Genomic DNA, 21,727 nt, shown 5'->3' on the forward strand with positions numbered 1-21,727 from the left:
CCACATCCGTCAAGAGAAGTAGTCTTCATATTTCACACTTGACTTCACTGTGTTTCGAATCCCCAGCTTGCTTAATGGCTCTGACTTCTCAGTGTCACAGTATCGAGGCTCTCGTTTTTTAATAATGCAGAATAACACAGTCAATTGAGAGTGACATTAAACAGAAACCCCTAATGCAATAAAAGTCAACACCTGCTATTGCAAAGTCAGCCAAGACTAGTATTTTTTTAAATTTTGCTTTACAAGTCCTTGAAATGAGCAGGACCTACCATGTTTTACTTTATTTTCCTGACTTCCTGGCTGTCTTCCCAAAACCTAGAAAATCTTAGTAAAACTTTATTTCTTTGTGTAGTAATTAAATTTTAAAAGAGCTCAGTAAAGTAGCTGAGAATCTCAGCCTTTAGCATGTCAGTCAAATAATAATACTGCACTTATTTGAGACTGCTTCCTGCATCACATGAGTAGTTGTTTTTGCATTCAAACAAGAATTTAGATCGTATTGTGGGAATAACCAACCAGGGATGGAAAGTAACAGAGTAGTTCTGTGCATGCACTATTAAAAGAGGCAGTTGTGCTTTCCACTCTGATTTGGATAAATATTGTAAAGTTGACTGTTTTACAAGCTCTGCAAAATGTAATATGGTGTCCTAAATAGGTTATTTAAACATAGGATATATATAAACATCCTAAAGTGTATTTGTTCCAAACAGCTCCACCTGTCAAGTATCAGAGGAGGATGAGCCAAAATGCAGACTCCTAGGCAGACTGAATAAAAAAAGGAAAGCCCTTTATTTCAGCTGATACAAATCCAAAGAAAGAAAAACAGAATCCAAAATAGGCAGAAAACACATGGGGAGGAAAACAGATGCTGTGAGGACAAAGGGTACACATACACACTGATGGTGAATTAGGAATTTAAACACAGTTGGGAAGAAATGAGACACAGGTGCACACAAAACAGGGAAACACACACAAGAATAAGCTTGGCACAGGGGAAAGACACAGGAGGATAGACAAAAAGGAAACACAGAGGATAGTACTATAAACAGTACTAAAATGCAGGTGAGTGCAGTAGTTCAGTCCTGTTTTTTTCAGTTAAGACAGCTAGCCAAGGTAAAGCCATACCTTCCGGTTAACGTCTTTGAGCGTGTTATTCACCTTTTTCTTACTTGCAGATTAGACTACTGCAATTCATTGCATTATGGTCTAGATCAGGCCACCATCCATCGTCTTCAGATGGTTCAAAATGCAGCTGCTCGCCTGCTAACTGGTACCAAACGGAGAGAGCATATAACCCCAGTTTTAGCTTCTTTACACTGGCTTCCTGTCTCCTACAGGATCCAATTTAAACTTTTACTTTTTGTTTTTAAGTCACTTAATGCCCGAGCCCCTCCTTACCTGTCTGAGCTCCTCTCTGCCTATGCTCCAGGAAAAACCACGAGGTCTAGCTCAAAACTAATGCTGTCCATCCCATGGACTAATCTCAAATCCCGTGGTGATAGATCCTTCTCTGTGGCAGGTCCCAGACTTTGGAATAGTCTCCCCTTAAATATTAGATCTGCACAAACACTTGAGCAATTTAAATCTTTACTAAAGACTCATTTCTATGCCCTGGCTTTTAACACACTATGACCCAAGCATTTTGGTCTTATTTTAATTAGTTTAGTTATTGTTTTAATTCTTTTATTATCCTATTATTGTTTTTTATTGTTATTATTGTATTACATTGTTGCTTTTTAATACCATTTTTATATTGTTAAGCACTTTGTGCAGCATCGGCTGTTTGAAATGTGCTATATAAATAAATTTGACCTTGACCTTGACCTTAAAATATAGCAAAAACTGAAGCTTCAAAATACTTGGGATAATTGAGAACAAAAAGCTACCAAACAAAACCCACAGACCATGACACCACACTGATCAGGATAAAATTTATATACAGTTCCCGTAGAGAATCCTTATATTACACAAGTTCCAAATAATGACCATATGTGGAAGTAGTCACAGTGAGACAAACTTTTAGGTTTCAGAAGTTCTTTTAACTCTTGACACTATTGAGAGGCAATATCCTTATTGTAATCATTTCAGATAGCCTAACCCACCTGTTTACGTTTTTGTTTATGAGGGACAGCGATTCACAGGAAAAGTAGCTGATGGGATGCTCCAACCTCCAGAATAATAATGATCAAGTTTCCTTGATTGGTTTCCTGCGGTTTTTAAAATAGAATCACTGCTTTTTTATTTTTGCATTTTTCTATAGCCTTTTCTTTAACTGATATAAATATCAGAATGTATCTTATATCACAGTACATATTATAATTGTAATGAATGAACATGACACAGAGTGAAACATTGTTGCACAAGGATGTTTCATGAATTAAAATGAATTACAATGTCAAATTTAATTAGCCGGTTTCTGGCATTTATAGCATTCTGGATCAGATATTGGAACACTTTGAAAATGACTCAGTTTGTAGTTAAGCTTTAGTTTAGTTTAAAGTTCAGTTTTGGATTTGGTTTTTAGTTGTGGGAGTTGTGGAAATTATGAAAATCTAAAATACTACAAGACAGGCAACCTCTAATGCACATTTAGTTGTGTCAGTAAGCACAATGTTACAACGCTTGGTCAGCACCTGTAAGGATTGTATTGTAGTATGCTGGGACTCCATTTAATTTAATTTTTCAGTGGGCAGGATAGTTCCACACAATTAAATAGCTAGACTTTGGCCATCTGTGAGTTTTATGAGATCATGGGTTTGTTGCAGATGTGAAAAGATTTCCTGGTTAATGTTGTATACCCTCACTGGCCACTTTATTTGGTAAAACTTGCTAATACTGGGCTGGACTCCCTTTTACCCTCAAAACATCCTTAATTTTTGAAGATAAAAGGGGTGATCTGCTCTGATACTCATCAGACCACATCATGTTTTTCCAAAGTTCTTTTGTCCACTTTTGAATGTCAGCCTCACCTTCTTGTTCCTAGCTGATAGGAGTGACACAGTGTGGTCTTCTGCCACTATAGCCCATCTGCTTCCAGATTCAACATTATGTTTGAGTTAATATTGGCTATCCAAAGCAGACTGGCCATTCTTCTCTGAACTCTGGCATCAACAAGGCATTTTTCACTGCGGACCAGTAGATATTTTCCCTTTTGGAGACCATTCTCTGTAAATCCTAGAGATGGTGGTGTGGGTTTGATCTTCTGTCGGTAGCCTTAACCATGTCTCCATGCCTAAATGCATTAAATTGCATTTTTTTTCCCCTTAAAAATAACCAAATAACAACAGAGAAGACAAATCAAACACAAAAATAAACGTGTAAAAAAACAAAGTGGTCCCACACATTTTTACAACATTTGAAATGTTATAGTGATGCGCTATTCTTCATGGTAATGAGACATGCTGTGATGCATGGCCTGGGGACACTAGCACTAACAAAAAGACATGACGCAGAGCAGGACGTGGCAGAGATGAAGATGCTAAGATTATCATTTGGGTGACGAGAATGGATAGAATTATGAACAAGTATATCAGAGGGAAAGCTGAAGTTGAGACATTCAGAGACAAAGGTGACGATAAAATTCTGAGATGGTTTGGACATACAGTGGAAGCATAGTGGATATACTGGGCAAATGATGTTAAATATAGAGCTGCCAGACAGGAGAAAAGAGGAAGACCACCCTAGAAGATTTGTGGATGTAATGAAGCAGGACAAGCAGAGAGTTAGTGTGACAGAAGAGGATACTAGGACATAGTTAGATGAAGGCAAATGATCCGCTGTAATGACCCCTAAAGCGAGCCGTCAAAAGAAGAATAAGATTGTGCATGCTCAAAGAGCTCTGAGGGGGCACATCTTACTTAAAATTGTGAAAACAGTATGTGATAAGTGGGGAAAAAGTTTAAGGAAGGAATAGCCATTTACTCAAAGTATCCAGGAGAATTGTCTTTTACTTCAGCAATCCTTTAATTGTGTCTTTGTGTCAGATTTCTTGTTGACACTGCTTTTGTTTTCAGAAAGCATGCCAAACCTTTACTTTAAACCTGACAGTGCTCTGTTTTAAAATATGTCAGATCCACAGTCAGCCACTGACCCACGGAATGAGAAAGTAAAAACTGTGAAACGCAACTGGGAAGCAACCAAGAAGTCTTGAGTTGGAAATAATTTCACACCAGGCTACTTTTATGTCTGTCAGTACCACTGGCTGCATGAGCGACTGCAGATTCTTCCACGGTATTGAATGGAAAGATTCAATCAGAGCTTTTGTGATTTTATCTCCGCGCTGAAGCCTTCCACCTGTAATGTTTTGCTGCTTAATCAAATGTGTAATTAGAGTATAACAAACAGTCTTCTGTGTTGTTTTGAGGGGTTCCTTGTCATAGAGATCTCAGTTTATGATTGGAGCCACAGGCTTATATTATGGATTGACATCCATAAGGAATTAGATTAAAAATAAATAAATAAATAAAACAACATTTAACTTTACTAGAAGATGACGCAGATGACAGCGATGTCGGCAATATTAATTACTACGTATGCACTGCCATCATGTATTGGGGTTTGAAGTGAAGGGCTTCTGTCATCTTCGCACTCTCAGTCAGTTCATGTTTATTCTGAGATATTCTTTTAGACAGAAGACATTCTTGTTTTTATTTGTTTTCCTTCTGATTTACTCTCCAGACAGGAAATCATAATTGAAGCATTTGAATGAATTCAGAAAATAAATTACAATAAAATGAGGTTTTAAAAAAAGGGACCTGTTTCCTAGCAACATCAAATCAGTTTGTTATTCTGGTAGCGTGCGTGCATGTGTGTGTGTGTGTGTGTGTGTGTGTGTTTGTGTGTGTGGATGAGAGATGGAGAGAACGATTTAACTTAATACATCTTTAATATATCTTTTTGATGTATCATGTTAAAATGGACTTGATTTGCATCATTTGTGCTGTACTGCTTCCCATGAACATGTTGTCCCAAGCCCCCAGAAAGAAAAAAAAAATATCCCAGACTGTTTGGACAAATCCTCAAGCTGACTGACAAAAGATGGGACAGATTTCTGGATACAAAAATACTCTGGGCAATTCAACCCGAATGTGGAGAGAACCAAGTGTCTCTAAACACAAGTCTTAGTGTGGAATGAAGCTTATTTGTACTATTTGTGCAAATGAAAACTGAAGCTCCGTGAAACAAAGCTCCCAATCCCTTGTTAGTGGAACAGGCTTTGTCTTTGACAGACTCGGTTTGGGGGTTTCTTTCAAATGCTGTCTGAGGAGGTTTACTTACGAAAAACAGCTGTGGTTTTATTTTCTGTATAATGCAGGAGGGTGGTTGAAAAGTATAGCTATGGGTTTTATTCAGAACTGTTTTAATGTAGAGCAAATTCAGCAGCTGTCCTGGTTATCAGTTAATTGCTGGATTTTTTTTGTTGTTGTTGTTGAAATGTCACTTAGACAAAAGAAGATACCATTTGTTTTGGGATTTTTGATGGGAATAGGCAAGAAATCCTGAAGCAAGTTTGAGTGTCGAATTTTTTATTGAGTAAACATTAAATAATGCTTAGCTAGTCTTACTGACTAATGGACATTCAACAAGTTCCAAACATATTCAAAAAGGTTGGGTTTTTTTAAAGTTTTATTTTTATTTTGGGGATGTGTTGAGGGAAATTTGGGATTTAGTATCTGACCCAAAGAAACTTCAGATTAGATTAGTTGGGGATCAAATCACTAAGGCAAGATTCACAGAGGATTCAGGCTTTCCAGAATTTTGAGGTCAGGATATCTTTACTAGGGCAATTGTCATAGCAACTATAACCAGTCATCAAAAGACTAGCTAGCAGGGCTTTGACTAATGTTAGCATTAGCCAAGCTAGCTAATGCTTGTTACTAACTTTGTTTATATCCAACAGCTTGATTATTCACTGCAATGATCAATTACTCCTATAAAAAAATAAACAGACGGGCCAATTCATGCTCTCAGGATATTTGCATAAAAAATTTAATTGACTAACAGCCATGCTGGCACTTCAGAAGTTGAATTTCTCTTGACTTTCACCATGTGTAGCGTAAGAAAAGAGAATTCATTTCAGCAATGCATGACATCACCAACTCAAAGTGACAAGAAGTGAGAACACTGAAGCCTGAAATAAAGCCATGTGAATCCTGCCATAATGACCAGTAAGGCTGCAATGACTCAGTCACCTGAAATGAGTTGTCGATTTTTTTATGGGTTGAAACTGCAATGAAGAAAATACTCTTTAGAAAATATTCATACATGATTTATTCCCTCCAAATATCTATAAGCTGTCACTTACCTACAAAAAAGATTTCTAACTCCATCAATTTTACAAACAGAGTCAGATGAAATGGCATCATACCAATAAACTGCTTTGGTAAAATGGTTTCTTGGCTGTAGATTAAAAAAAACAACCACTGAAGGCCTAACATTTGACACTGATATTGGGAGGACTGACCTCACTGTCAAGCTGTACACCTCACTTTTCTTTTTTTCTTTTTTTTGGGGGGGGTGGGGGTATACCAAAGGCATGACACTCAAAGATAAATCAAATACCACTGCAATGCAGTGTTTTTCTCTTTATCCCTGTTCACAATTATAAACCCATAAAAAACCACTATGTGGTATAGTTATAGCCATGCATGAGTGTCATGTTAAAATGAATGTTTTAGTGACTCTGATATGATTATAAAAGTTTACCCAAGGAAACTTTCACTTTTCCAGTTCAACTGGGCCTCACCCCAGTGGAAACTTCACCAACTCACCCAGCATGGCAGCAATTAGTATCCATTAAAAACCTCATGGGTTTACCATCTGCTGCCCCACCACTGTGATATTCAGTAAGTGCTGGGATGTGGGATGCTGGGATGCTAATAAAAGAGTGTGTCAGGGCCTCTGTGGACAGTTCTTTTAAAGTATGCCAGGATAAGAAAAGAGGTAGATGTGGTGGTAGGGTTAGGTGGTGGAGGTGAGAAGTTAAAGGCAGACGGCATGGCTGATCCTGATGGTTCCGCTACAGCTCACATAAGAGTGGCTGCCGGTGTCTGTGAATTCCATAAAGGCTGAGGGGAAGATTCCCCCTAGAGAGATTTGGACGATACTGGGAGAGATGGGGTGTAAGTCGTGGTGGTGGTGGTGGGGATTCCCAAGGTGTTCAGCCAGCTCAGTGAATGTGCCCGAATCACCATGACAACTGGGGCTGGCGGGAGTCCGGGGATTCACTCACACCTGGAGGAAACAGAAACATCATTTGCATTTTGCACACAGCCCGGCTCATAGCAGATTAACATGGTTCATGCAGGGTGCAGACATGCTGACTTTTTCTTTTTTTAAGCTTGAGACAAGAGGGTGTTTGATAAGTAATAAAAAGCTGAACGGTAGGCGATGGAGTCCAGTAGTTCAACATTAAAAGAAAAAGATCCTCTTTATTGACAGATGCTTCTTCAAAGTGTCTGCAAACAGGATGCTGTGTGATCCCACAAATGTCACTGAATCCTGCTGTAATTACCATCCATAAATAATTTAGGTTGATCAGATTGTGTGGGTGTATAACAGAGTACAACATGCATTTCAACTCACTTTTTTATTTTCCCTCTCTATCTTTAAAGATAATCGATTTTCAATGTGCTCCGTCTACTTGGCAGGATTTCAGAGGAGAGCGTGGAGTTCTTTGAGCGTATGAATGCCATCCTGCAGAAACAGGAGAACATGATGCGGGCGGCCCAGGCGGAGGTAACCCCCACCTAACCTCCGTATTTCTGTCTGTTACAGGCTTGAAACATGTACAGCATGTGTAGCGAGTGTAGATCTCTGCGCTGTCTTTCAGCCCACCACCATGACCACTCTGACGTCTATAGACAGACGGACTAGGTTAAGCAGGGCGCTCAAAGGGCTGGAAACTCGGCTGTGACAAACTGCTGTCGAGGCTGTGTTCAGTTTCTCCTACTGCCAAAGCTAGACAGTGATGCTTTTTAAAAATTTGTAGCAAATGCTTGATGATTTCATTTCCAAATTGCTGTATCGCTGTCAGCAAAATAGCCAATAAGCCCAAAGCAAACTGCTGACTGTGATCAAAACAGAAGGTATATTCACTCAGCATGCCATTTATCATATTGTCTTCTGGAAACATGATTTTTTTGTTTGTTTGTTTTGTTTTTTCCCCTATCCGTCGGCGGCTAAATTTACGCTTATTTATTTATTTTGTTTGTGTGTGCAAGATAGAAAGACAATTGAACTCTGAATTTCTATTCCACCAGAGGGATCAAGTTGAGTCAGATTCATTTGTATAGTGCTATTCAAACACAAGGTAAGTCAAAGGGCTTTACAGAGGGCTTTCCATGCAAATGAAATTGAGTGACATCCCATTCTTAATACATTGGGTGTAATCCGATTTCAGCCCATTCCTTTCCACAAGGTTTAAGAGTTTGTTTATAGAAGTTTTTGACCATTTTTCCAGGAGCACAGAAGAGTTTGGACATTGATGTTGGCACTGATTTACGAGTTGTCCCTTGTAAACCTGTCCATAACTATTGACCATTTCTCCATTCTTGAACCAGTCGTCAGTGGAAGTTCAACTTGAGTTCCGTTTCAACTTTCGGTTTGGTTGTGATCATGTCGTCTTTCAGCACTTTTTGATGTTGTGCAGAATACATTGCTGAATCAATAACTACAACCTGACTGGCTCCTGAGGGTATGGGGACAAGACCATGCCTTTATAAGGTTCTTTTCATAGCTGTCATTGGTCAACAACAAACAAATATTGTACAAATATTTGTTGGCCAATGACTTTGATCCATCATCAAGAGCACATTCCTTTAGGCACGGTTTTTATCCTTGTGTTCAGTGGCAGGTTTGCTGTAATGTTCTTTTTGGAGAACAAAGGCATTTGACTACCCTTCAGTTTTTATGATTTTTTTGACACCAATTACCTGCAGATCCTGTTAAATTATTTCGTTTTTTATTCTTTTTCGCAAAAGAGAGCAGCTCTTAGGATGAGTTGTGCATTCATGGAAAAACTGCAAATCATTTGAAATCTGTGACACAGTAGGAATTTTTTAATCAGATATGTGTCTTGAAGATAATTTCCATGAAATTTCCTCAGTTTTCAGTGAGGCGTCTTAGATTGTAATTTTTGCTTTTGTGTTTTTAGTTCAAAAAGATTATTTTTATATTGTTGTATTGATGCTATTACCCAAATAAATGGGCGTTGTACTTCTCCTACCACTGGAAGATTTTTTAGGTTGAAAAAACAAACAAAAAAAAGCCAAACATGTGTCTTATAAGTTCTTCCTCTCAACACAGCCTTTATCCAAGGCCAATTTTATTTTGGCTGAACTGGTTTTGTCCTCTCGCAGTGCCAAAGAGGGGCCTGCACAGTTCCACCACCCCAAGAGCATGTGGACCAGGCCTTTATCCCCGACAGAATCAGCAGGACAGAGGTGCGTGAGCTCAGCTTCTCTGTTTTCATCTTATTTCAGCAGGGATTAAATCTCAAAACTCACAGTAACAACACAGTTGAGGCTTTTTATTCCTGCTTTTGATGTGCAGTGGAGCAGAACGCATAAGGGCAAAAGAACACGAGCTTTTTATTTTTGAAAGGTTGTTATTAACTGGAGTGTGTTTTCATGTAGCTGGACCTGCTTTATGAGGAAGCTGTGTACACGGTGGTCAACAGGGTTGGAGTGCCCTCATCCGAACATGTGAAAAGTGACGATGAGCTATTTGCTTACCTGCTGAAGGTATCTATTTGTCTGTCTGTCTGTCCGTCCATCCGTCTTTTTCTCTGTCTCGTGGACACATGAGAAGAGCAGACTGTATTTCTTGAGCTTCATTAAATCTCTGTCAGTAACACTGATGGTAGCCTCAGAGAGAGCGTTATTTGTTGTGAGCGGGCTGTAAGAATCAGAGCAGATGCTCTTGGCTCAAAACTGATTAAACATCAAAGCCCAGTCACACTGTGTACTGATATTCAGCTGTTATATTACATTCATTCAGATGATGTCATGCTATGAATCGTAGTCTCCTTTTGTTTTTTTCTGAAGTGGGCATCTTTTTCTGGCTTTCTTGTTTTAACAGAAGGTTAGCTTCTGCCAGGGACTTTGACCGAATTATGTTTTTTATATTTCTGAGATGGTTTGTTAGATTTAAGCAGTAACTCTGTTATCTATTTTGTAGGTTTTAATCTTGCTACCAAGAAACTCTAATTCAGATATGGTTAAAAGGTCTTTTTTGACTGACACTCTCCTCCTTAAAGGTTTTTGATATGGGTGAGGAAGAACATGAAATCATTCTCCAAAAAGTTCAAGAATCCAAGGTGAGATTTGTTTGTGGTGTTCAAGCAAATTTTGTGTCTTCTGTTATAGGACAGGCAGAATTCAGCTGCAGTATTATGTGACTTATATCAAATATGCTTTTTTCGGGTGAGCCTTTCACGATATCCCTAAGTTAAAGTGAAACATTGTAGAAAAAAAAAAATCTTGAAAAAAGTCAGCCATGCCCCCACAGGAGGTGCAGAAACCAAGCACAAAAACAAAAATGTGTCCAAAATGTGTGTTTGATGTGTCCATCAAAGGCACAGGAATGCAGGGAACAGTTCATAACCCCTCAGGGGGCCGACCCGGAGGGTGATGGTCCAGAAATCCATAGTTCGTAAGAGGCCAACGGCACAGGAGTTCATGATCAAACGGTTCAGGGGGCCAGCCGTGCGGACGGCAGTGGCGGCGATGGAGCAGGTCTGGGGGCCGCCCACAATGGCCATGATGCCCAGCCAGAGGCCTGGAAAGTGGCCGGTGATGTCGAGGAGATGACCGTGGAAAAGCCAGCTGTGCTAGGCGTGGACGAGGTGGTGGCGTGGCAATAGCAGGACCAGACGAGGGTGTGGCAGCTGCGTGCAAAGGAGCAGATGGCGGCGCTGCAAGCGGCGGCATGGAAGCCACAGGTGGTGAAGCAGGTGGTGGCTGAACGGACTCAGAGATGTCAGCAGACACGGAGAGATGCTGGATGGGTGCTCCAGAACCCCCAGCTGACGTGGCACGAGGCTGGACGGGCTCCCCGAGCCCTCCAGCTGGAACAGGCAGCGACGTGGGAGCCGCGGAGTGCTGAACAGACTGTTGAGCAGTTGGCTGTGCAGATGTTTGGGCTAATGAAAGGGGTATAGGTGACAAAACTGAAGCCTGACCTGGAGGCAAAACTGATGACGGAACAAATGACTGAGATAATAACTGAGCAACAGACTGAACTATGGAAAAAATGAGAGGTTGTAGTGATTGTGGTAGTGGTTGCTGACTTAACTCTGACCCTCCAGAACACAAGGACAGGGGCTGGATAGGCTTGCCTGAGCCTCCAGCGGACACAGGAATGGGTGCAGGCACCTGCCGGACATGAGCCCACCCACCCGAGGAGTAGGTACGGGTGCGGAGGTAGGCTGTGTCCTGGCTGGCCTCACCCTGGGAGCCGGGACAGGTACCGGCGACAGCTGGGCAGCTGCTGTCCCCACCCGAGGAGCTGGTACAGGTGCAGGGACTGGCAGAGCCTCAGCCAGCCTGGAAACCAGAGCAGGGACCAGCTGGACCTCAGCCTCCCTCACCTGAGGGACTGGTACAAGTGCAGGGGAAAGTTGGGCCCGAGCTGCCCTGGGTGCAGGGACTGGAGCTCAGGAGCATTTTCACTGACAGTTTCTGTGTAAATGGGCTGGTGAGTAGCACCGTCCGGGGGTAAAGCCACACTAACGGTGGACACAAAAGCATGGTGAGCTGGGTCAAGGTGAAATGGTTCTGAAACACAAAACTCAACTTGATTCAATGGTTCTGAGGCACTGAGTCCAATCTTCCTAGCCAGTTTTAATAAGGCAGATGGTACTCTGTTGCTAGTCACATTTTCCAACTGAGGCACAGAAAAAATACGGTGAGGTACTGGCGGAGCAACACTGGGAGTCTCAGACACAGAAGCAGGATTATCGAGGTTCAGAGGAGTCGGTTGAAAAACCAAAGTGTTCATAGAAGGAGCGTGATTAACCATGGATGAAATGGCAGTAAGTCTGGTACCAGAATGTGGAGAATGTGGCAAACAGTCATTTTCACTCATGAAAGTCATCTGCTCAGCTGCCGTGGAGCGACGGCGGCGTGAACACCGCTTTCTCCTGGAAGAGGGAGGAGACGGGTCGGCCCACGAACCCTCCAGCGTTCTCGGCTGAAAATCCTCCAGCTCTTCACACAGGAGCGGCTGCTCAGGGTGGACGCGTACGATGGAAACAAGGAAGTCTTGAATGAGTGGGTGTAGTGCGCCAAATAGCCAGGGAAGTCCAGAAACCATTCTCTGTAACCGAATAGCTAGCTCCTCCTGGTATTCCTTAATAGGCAGGGCAAACAACTCCTGACATAGAAACTCCACCACGTAAATCATGTCCTCCTGGAGCTCAGCGGAGGGATTGTGAGCTGTTGGGTCCATTGTCTGGTCGTAGTCTTCTGTCACAATATGGCTGTGTGCAGGCAAGAGAAGGACCCAAACGCAAACTCGCAGAGACAAAGGTAAACTCAAAAACACAGCTTTATTGCTGGTGTAGGGGGACACGAAAAACTAAACCTAAACTTAAACCTAAACTTAAACCTAAACTTAAACCTAAACTTAAACCTAAACCTAAACCTAAACTTAAACCTAAGCACAAGGCGCCACAGGGCCCATCGCACAGCTATGAGGGACTCTACAACACTGACAAAGAGAAACACAGGGCTTAAATACACTGAGGGATAACGAGGGAATGAGAGATAGAAGGAGAGCACAGCTGGGAGCAATCATGCTGGATGAGACAAGGGAAGCAAAACTAGAAACACTGACATGATACACGGACCTTCAAAGTAAAACAGGAAACACACTGACTGAACTCTAGACATGTAAACTTAACAGCAACTGGGGAGACGGAACATAGGAACCTGAAACATGGTACAAAAAGTCACAGTAGACATAACATGGAACGCAGGGAAGCCATATTACAAAACCTAAGAACTAAACCTATGATAACCATAACTGAAACCTAGGGAAATAAGAAACAGTACAACAAAGGACTCAAAACATGAACCATAATATAAAAAACACAAGAACTCAAAAAGCTGGGTCAGAAAGACCCAGAACTGTGACAGTAACAAGTAAAAGCTACATTTTGTACAGCATGTTTTTTGGGGCTTTTTGGCTATTTACTTGACTGCCACTTTGCACTTTTTAATATCCACGTAAAGAACTTTGAAGTGTTTTGAAATAGAGGTTGCCTGAGTTTTACTGACTTTTTACTTGAAGTTTATCAGGAAATAGGAAGTTATCGTTTTTTAAAATTCATGCCCATCATCCTTGAAATATACTCAGATGTTTTAAACTAAACAGGCATGAAATTCTTTTTCCACAGAGAGCTAATTTTTCCTTGAGAGTTTCTGTTATGAAAGCAAAGAATCTAATGGCCAAGGATGCAAATGGTGAGATATTTCATTCATTACATGATCTTTTTCTAATATTTAATTGAAATGCTTCATCCACTCACTGTGATTAATCACTTTACTTCTCTACTCTGACACTTTGTACAAAAAGAAGCCACTAAGCCTAAAGTGTAATGATGAGTGCTGATGTTATAACCTAAGTAATCTGATATAATGTTTACTCTATGACCAATGAACTATGCTAATGAAACAGCAATAACAGTAACTATCCAACACTGTCTTCTGGTTGTCACCCTGCAGGCTACAGTGACCCGTACTGCATGCTGGGCATCCTCGTGGGCCAGAGCCCTCGGGAAACGGAGGAGAAGAAGGAGAGAAAGTTCAGCTTCAGGAAGAGGAAGGACAAGCTGGAGAAACGCTCCAGCACCAAGGAAGTGTTACCAGCCAGGTGTATTCAGGTGACTGAGGTCAAACCTGAGACTCTGAACCCAGTGTGGGACGAGCACTTCGTGTTGTGAGTATAAGACAAATTCTAACCTTTATCAGAGAGCTGCACACGCTGGTATGTGTGATATGCAGGAATCACGGTTTCATTAGTTTCACACTAACGCCCAAAGCTGCTAGTTATGTGACCAGTGCGCCACAATGTCATTTCTGTGAAAAGAGCCACTGAAGAATTGAGCCGATTATTGTCGGTGTTGCTGATGAAATTGAGCGCTTAAACGATGATGTTTCCGGGTCTTTAGTTTTTTATTGTTGCTTTGCTGTTGTTGTGTTCTAGTGAAATAGACGATGTCCACAATGACCTCTTACATCTGGACATATGGTAAGATAATTCAATTCAACTTTATTTCCTATTAATGCAGTGTCAGTGTATGATCTGAGGAGACTGTGCATAGTAATGCCAAGCTCTTACAGCTACAAACATAACCTACAGTATATTTGATTTGTTTTTGCTTTAATGCCAGATTATTACATTGCAGTAAATAAATATATTAAGTATACAATAACTGATTACTTTATCAGTTAATAATTAGATCTATGCAAACTTTTGAAAAACATGACAAATTGAATTATTCTCAACTAATGTGTTTGATTTGATCAGTTAGGTGTCAAAATCTATTGATATACAATTGAGTTAATTCTTCTGCTCTTGCTCTTGACGAAGGCGGTCGCACTTTTCTCCTCTCCTCCTCCTCTTCTCCCTCAGCTTCCCTGCTTAGCCTCTTATATCCTTGTCTAGTCTCGTGTTTTTTTGTATTACTTTTCCCTGGAACACTCTCTCACAGTCTGTTCTCTAAAACCTAAAAGAGGAATTATGGATTGGATCAACTGGTCCCTAAATGCAATTGACACCCCTTTCTCAACGAGAAGTTTGGGCTTGGGTGAGCCTGAGTGCTGAAGATATCTACCTATTCGGAACCTTGGTAACAGGGTGCTAGCTGATCGGAGCTGGCTTGGCCCTGACTTATCGAAGAATTAAGAAAGCGGAACCAGCTGTTCAAACCCCCACAAGGCTGCCCGCTGGGATTGGAACGATGGGAAGAGGCGTGAGTTTCTCAAAATGGGCTCATTGAGTGCAGCACGGATAAGATCTTGGATCTTGTGAATACTCAGAATGAGATCTCTGACTGCAGACTGGATACATCTCGGAAGGGCTAGCTCGGAATAACATCTCTGGGCGCAAATTGGATGACATCTCGGGGAGGCACACTGCCGTGAGTTCTCAGAAATCGGCTCCTTGAGCACAAGAAATGACAACATCACAGAACGCAAGTATGGCGAAGCTCGCGGCTCTCCAACGGGAGATTGAGAGACCAGTGTTGGACTGTAGAACTGCTTTGAAATTCATATGAGCTGTTCGCACTAATGTAAAAACCACCATCACTTCATGCGGATACCCCTTTGGCGCCAGCTGCGTTCGCAGGGCTGGAGGCGAACAAAAACACCCTGATAACGACTGTGTTTAGTCTGTTCCTTCCCATTCCATGCAAGGCACGTGGGTTGGCTGGGAGACTGTTTACTTAGCCTAGCAGGGCGAAGGACACTGTCTCAGCTGAACTCTGGACACGCACACACTGATATGCACACACTCATCCCCCCTCCCTTTCCAAACGCCTTCGACGCTTATTCCCTTCCGATACTGCACCCTTTACCCACCCCTGTTGCTTGTCATGTGTTTCTTTGGTGTATTAAGAGTTTTTTCATGTGCTATGTGCAGAGGTGTTTTTTTCTGTTCTCAAACTGATCTCCCTGTTGGAGCTCAGTCTGGGGGGAGTTATTTTTTTCTCCTTATCTTTCCTCATGTGGTGCATTTTCCATTGTTATACCTCTCTGACCTGTCTTCCCTGTGATGTTTTGTGTAATGTATGTATGGTCAGAGGGTAAGATGGCGCTGCCCTTGTGGGACTAATAAAGGTATATCAATTCAATTAAAATTAAATGTAAGGCAGCATACTCTTTCAGCTGAGAAACATAAATCATCATATTTTGGGTTTTTTGGAAAATTAACAGTCAAAAAAAGTTTATATTTTGTGTTTGAGCAACAAAATCCTCTAAAATAGCTCATCACTGCAGCTCTAGAAAAGTCACAGAGCTCTATCTTTTTTATTACTTTGTCAAAAGCTTTACAATCTTCCCAGTTTAGCGCTTGGTTCTGCTCACTTTGTCAATTTTAGCAGATCAAAGTTTTACAAGCAAAAGAGAAAACGTCCAAAGTGAAGCGAAGCAATCATCCTTTCTAATTATGCAAAAATGTAACAATTTTATCCGCACCATTCAGTGTGAATATCATTACTATGCAAATCAAATAGCCTGTTAAAATGTGCTCTTCTAAATTACAAAATGTCCCCATTATTCAGCTGTTACCGAAACATTTCCTGCCTCTTGTCATGGTAAAAGTTGCTTTTCTTAAACAACAATGGGCCTTGATTATAGATGACCTTCTCTTCTCAGTTTATTACAGCTTCTTACAGCCTCTCATGTTTTGCAGTAAGTGAGAGTGTAACAAGCTTTTATTTGTCTTCTTTCCTTCAGGGATCACGATGACGACGTATCTGTTGCTGAGGCCTGCAAAAAGCTCAATGAAGTCAGTGGACTTCGAGGAATGGGCAGGTAGAAGAAAGTACTGCATGCTAACTACACTAATTCTGGATTTCCAGTGTAATTTTGTCAGAAATCCTTAAAACTTCCCTAATTTTGGAAACAATTAAACTTGTTAATTTGTGAGTCCAGTTGACATTGCAACAGTAAAAATATGAGTCATTAAATATGTAATTTCCATGTGAAATATTCCAGAAGTTCCAGCTGATGAGTATAGAGACCTGGTTTGTCTCCACATGTTCAAAAAGCTGATAGCAGCCTACTTGTTAATTTTACGGGATCATTTGGTATTTGCCCTTTGAAAGACTGACATACAGAAAACCCTGGTGCCAATAAATCTGTGCACACAGAAAACATGAGGAGATCTGCCAGGTCACAGAGAGACTAATAAATAGCAGACATGTCTAATGAAAACCTGAGAATGCCAACCATAGCCAAGGGATTAAAGGATCCTCATCCCGTGGTGAAAAATCTGCAATTTTAATCCAACAAGAAAGTAACAAGTGGTCAGCTGGCATCAGTAAATAAATGCAGTATCTCTAATTGTGAGTCACACATAATGAAGGCATTAGCTAAATGCAGAAAAACTGAAAACTCACCATTTACTTTGTTCCTCGCATTTTCCGCTCAGGTATTTTAAGCAAATAGCAAAGTCGGTGCGTGCGAATGGATCTGCATCATCGGGCTCCGAGGAGAATGTAGATGACTTCCTCGGATGCATCAATATTCCTTTGAATGTGAGTGAACAAAGTGCAACTGTCTCCGCAGAGAAACCACACACAAGCTTTTCTTCTTTCAGCTGCTCCCTTTAGGGGTCACCACAGCGAACCATCTGCCTCTGTCTCACCCCAATCCTTAGCATCTTCTTCCATCACACTAACCCTCTGCATGTCTTCCTTCACTGAATCCCTGAATCTTCTCTGTCACGAATCTTCTTTATCCTCCTGCCCGGCAGCTCCATATTCAACATCCTTTGTACATGTCATCCTCCTCTGCACATGTCCAAACCATGTCAGCCTTGCCTCTCTACCTTTGTCTTCAAACTGCTGAACCTGAGATGTCACTCTGATATACTCATTTCTAATTTTGTCCTGTCACTTCAACACGTTCTCACTCCCAAAGTGTAACATTTTACGCTAGGTGACAAATCGTCAACATATTACGTTTTCGGCTACCCGCCACGTTCCTAAATGACGACCTCGGAAAAAAGAGGAAATATGAGAACCGTCTGGACTCCATCTACACATGTTCGCTCTTTTTCTTCAAATCGCTTAGAAACACGCTATTTAACATCATTATAGTCCTGGTTAAGATCAGGAATAAGGTTATGGTCAGGGCTAGGGATAAGGTTAGGTTTAGGGCTGGAATACAGGGCTGGAACGTCTATTACCGCGGGAGCGTCATTGCACTGGATTCCAGCCATAACCCGCTGCGTACCATAAGAACGCCGAAGGTCTCCTTTCGCGTTCCTCAGGAACGCCGCGGGACGTGACAAAACGTCGACATGTTACGCCTCGGGAGTGAGAACGGGCTGGTCACTTCTGGTCACTAACAGTCTTACCGTCTTTAACTCTGCTAGCTTCCGCTTGGCCTCTTTTGGGCTTTTTTTTGGTTGATTGGTTGGTTATTGTTTATTTGTTTTTTTCCAGTGCCACCACATCCAAAGCAAACATCATAGCACGTCTCCCACCATCTTGTAAATCATCTCCTTCTCTTGCTGCTATCCTTCTGTCACGAATCACCTCTAATACTTCACCCGCTCCATGCTTCTTCCCTTCTCTTATGCTCAATCTGTGGCTTCAGATGGTTTAGCCCATTAATTCTACCCCTGCCCCTTGCATCTTCAAAATCTCACACAAACTCATATACATTAAAGGACATACTGTAAAAGATTTGTCAGTATGTCAAGTCAAGCTGCTTTCCTTCTTCAGGAAATTCCCGTTATGGGCTACGACACCTGGTTCAAGCTTGAGCCACGCTCGAGTGCATCTAAAGTTCAGGGAGAATGTCACCTGATTCTGAAGCTCTTCACCAGCCAGGTATTAAAAGTACAACAGTTATTCATTATATAAAAAAACGTGTCTTCCTCTGTGTACGATAAGACTTCAAATGTTCATTTGACCTTCAGAGAGACACAGCTTTGTCTAAGAAGGAGACAAATGTCTCCATTCACAAGAAACTGCTGAGTCAGATTGTGGAGTATGAGCATGCTCATGTTAAGGTGAGTTTCCTTTAGATGGTTTTTTTTATACGCACACACTTTTATAACAGCTTCTATTGTTTTCTGTTTAACTATTTAGTCATATTTTTTATCATTAAATGTAAACTTATACAGATGGAAATAATCCTGCTGTCAGAGCCTGCATAGGCTGCCAGTTTATCACATGGCTAAAATGATTGTATTTATAAACGAAGCCTCAACAGTGCACAAACTGTACAAAGAGTTACTTCTTACATTGAAGTGTGATTGAAATGACTGTAATCTTCCACATGTATTTCCAGCGAGAGCCGTACAACTGGAACGGGCAGGTTTCTCCTCCAGCATGGACTGTGCTAACTCACCATGCTGTGCAAACTGATCTCTCACCTCTGCAACAGGCTATTATGTGAGTATTAATGGAGGAATAAAATTGATCAAATGTTATATGAACGCTTTAGCATCAGGTGGAAGGTGCGTGTTTTATTTTTAATGCAGTCGCTGGCAGTGCTACAGCAGCCACCATCGGACCCAGAGGGTGTGCTACTCCCTGCTGCTGCGCCTCCTGAGGACTATCGATGCAGAGTGGGACCCTCCCGCTGTGCGGGGAGACCTAGTAGGTTCTACACCATTGCTCCCCCAACAGGGAAAAAAACAAAAACCTTTCATCATCTAGAAACAGTCACCTCATTAGCTCAGCTCCTCACTGACATTCATCAAGGTTTTTGGTTCAGCCAAAAATGTCTCACAGCCAGTGTACTGGAAGCTATAACTGAGGGCCCTTCCTGTGTCCAGGAGAGGCAGCTGTCAGACAGCTTCAGGCTGTACACAGAGCACTGCCTGTGCCTGATGAAGAACATGCGTCAGGTTTTCCCCTGCACCAGCGCTGCTGCCATTACACGCTACGAGCTCATGCTGAGGTAAAGGCACACCACCATCACATCACGCACTCGCCCGTGCTCTCATACCAACATGTTCAGCCATTCACCCCAACAAACACAGAGAGACTACAAGCCTCTGTGGAGGAAGCAGTGTTGGGTTCCTTACTCACTAAACAATGTTTTAAATGTCATTGTTCATTACTCATGTCAAAAGAGCTATAACACCTTTTCCTCAACGCCCAATTTGTTGTAAAAAATAAATAAATAAATAAAAAAAAGACTAACACCTGACTAATGTACCAAGAGGGAAATTTTAACTAGAAGTCTTGGATAACTAGAAATGAGAAACCATCGACAAGCAAAATCTGGATCAGCAAGAGAAGAATCGTCATCTTTTGGCTTTTGCTTGTACGTAGCAGTGACCAAAGGAAGAAAGTAAGAGCACAGAGATGAGGAGTCTGTATCTTATAAATTGCAGTAAAAGAAGCTTTATTATTGAAGTTCATGTGCCTGGTTTGGACTAATTTAGAGGCGACTGGCTTTTTATAGAAGCTTTTACAGTAAGAAGTCTTGCTCTGCCCAGTTATCAGCACCTCAAGGGAACTCTTTTCTACACTCTGAAACACACACACATAAAGTGACTCACTAACAGTTAAAGTTATCTTTCTCATTTTCTCCACAGATATGCAGAATCTTGCATACAATTAAAGTGCAATAGATATAGCTTTTATATTTTCTGAGGTGTAAAGAACATTATGTTACTGTATAACTGCTTTATGATATAATCGCACTCATACATTGTCGCTGGCTTTTTCCTTTCTGTGACTGTCAGGGGGATTGGGTACATGCAAAACATGCGTGCCTTTAAGACTGTGTGTCCTCTTCGAAATGACCTGCATCTCGACATCACTACTGCTATTAAGGTAACAAGAAAACCTGTGTGGGTGACCCATGAAGTTTTTGACCAGCAGGATTTTTTTTAATGTAGTACATGAATTAATTGTTGTCCTTCATGCATGTACTTATGAGACTTTATTAGGTACCAGGTGCTAGAACTGCCCTAAAAAAACCTTGCATGTAAAAAACCTCAGTGTCTACCTTGATGGTTCTTTTAAATTGAATAAGCAGGTGAGTGCAAGTAGTCTAATCCTGCTTCTTTCAGTTAAGACAGCTAGTCAAGCTTCTCTACACTGGCTTCCTGTCTCCTACAGGATCCAATTTAAACTTTTACTTTTTGTTTTTAAGTCACTTAACGCCGGAGCCCCTTCTTACCTGTCTGAGCTCCTTTCTGTTTATGCTCCAGGAAAATCCATTAGGTCTAGCTCAAAATTAATGCTATCCATCCCACGGACTAATCTCAAATCTCGTGGCGATAGAGCCTTCTCTGTGGCAGGTCTCAGACTTTGCAATAGTCTTCCCCTAAAAATTAGATCTGCACAAACACTTGATCAATTTAAATCACTTCTGAAGACATATTTTTATGCCCTGGCTTTTAACACACTATGACCCAAGCATTTTGGTCTTATTTAATAATCTTAGTTATTGTTTTAATTCTTTTATTGTCCTATCATTGTTTTATATTGTTATTATTGTTTTACGTTGTTTCTTTTTTATGACATTTTTATATTGTTAAGCACTTTGTGCAGCATCATCTATCTGGAAATGTGCTATATAAATAAATTTGACCTTGACCTTGACCTTAAATCTTCATAGTGTAGATTCAAGAAGGTGCTGGAAATGTTCCTCACAGATTTTGGTCTATATTGTCATGAAGGATCTGCTGGGTGTGGATACAGTTTGAACACAAACTCATTTTCATGTTTAAAAAACTGTTTGAGATGATTTGAATTTTGTGACCTTGCCATGGAGGACATGGTCAGGTACGCTGTGACACTGAAATGATGCTCATTTGGTACTAAGGGCCCAAAGTGTCCCAAATAAAATATTCCCCACGTTGTTAAACCAAGAGCAGCAACTCAAACTATTAATACAAGGCTGGATGGATCAGTGCATTCATGTATTTAATGAGAAATCCTGACACTAGCATCGGAAAGAAAGTGAAATTCATCAGACCTGGCAATGTTTTTCCAATCTTCTATTGTCTGTTGACCTTGTGTAGA

General features: G+C 41.2%; 1 protein-coding gene across 1 annotated transcript in view; it reads left to right on the plus strand.

The window, feature by feature from the left end:
• Positions 1–21,727, plus strand: part of baiap3 (BAI1 associated protein 3) — a 50,231-nt gene that overhangs the window by 15,368 nt on the left and 13,136 nt on the right. Inside the window, exons 3-17 of the mRNA XM_040046808.1 lie at positions 7,650–7,737; positions 9,360–9,443; positions 9,636–9,743; positions 10,259–10,318; positions 13,400–13,466; positions 13,728–13,941; positions 14,209–14,253; positions 16,464–16,541; positions 17,161–17,266; positions 18,461–18,568; positions 18,658–18,750; positions 19,032–19,135; positions 19,225–19,342; positions 19,522–19,646; positions 20,440–20,530. Of these exons, the coding sequence (XP_039902742.1) occupies positions 7,650–7,737; positions 9,360–9,443; positions 9,636–9,743; positions 10,259–10,318; positions 13,400–13,466; positions 13,728–13,941; positions 14,209–14,253; positions 16,464–16,541; positions 17,161–17,266; positions 18,461–18,568; positions 18,658–18,750; positions 19,032–19,135; positions 19,225–19,342; positions 19,522–19,646; positions 20,440–20,530 (1,489 nt within the window). The remainder of the gene's footprint in view (positions 1–7,649; positions 7,738–9,359; positions 9,444–9,635; positions 9,744–10,258; positions 10,319–13,399; positions 13,467–13,727; positions 13,942–14,208; positions 14,254–16,463; positions 16,542–17,160; positions 17,267–18,460; positions 18,569–18,657; positions 18,751–19,031; positions 19,136–19,224; positions 19,343–19,521; positions 19,647–20,439; positions 20,531–21,727) is intronic.

This window comes from Simochromis diagramma, unplaced genomic scaffold, assembly GCF_900408965.1.
Source record: "Simochromis diagramma unplaced genomic scaffold, fSimDia1.1 OVJJ01000321.1, whole genome shotgun sequence".
Taxonomy (NCBI): Eukaryota; Metazoa; Chordata; class Actinopteri; order Cichliformes; family Cichlidae; genus Simochromis; species Simochromis diagramma.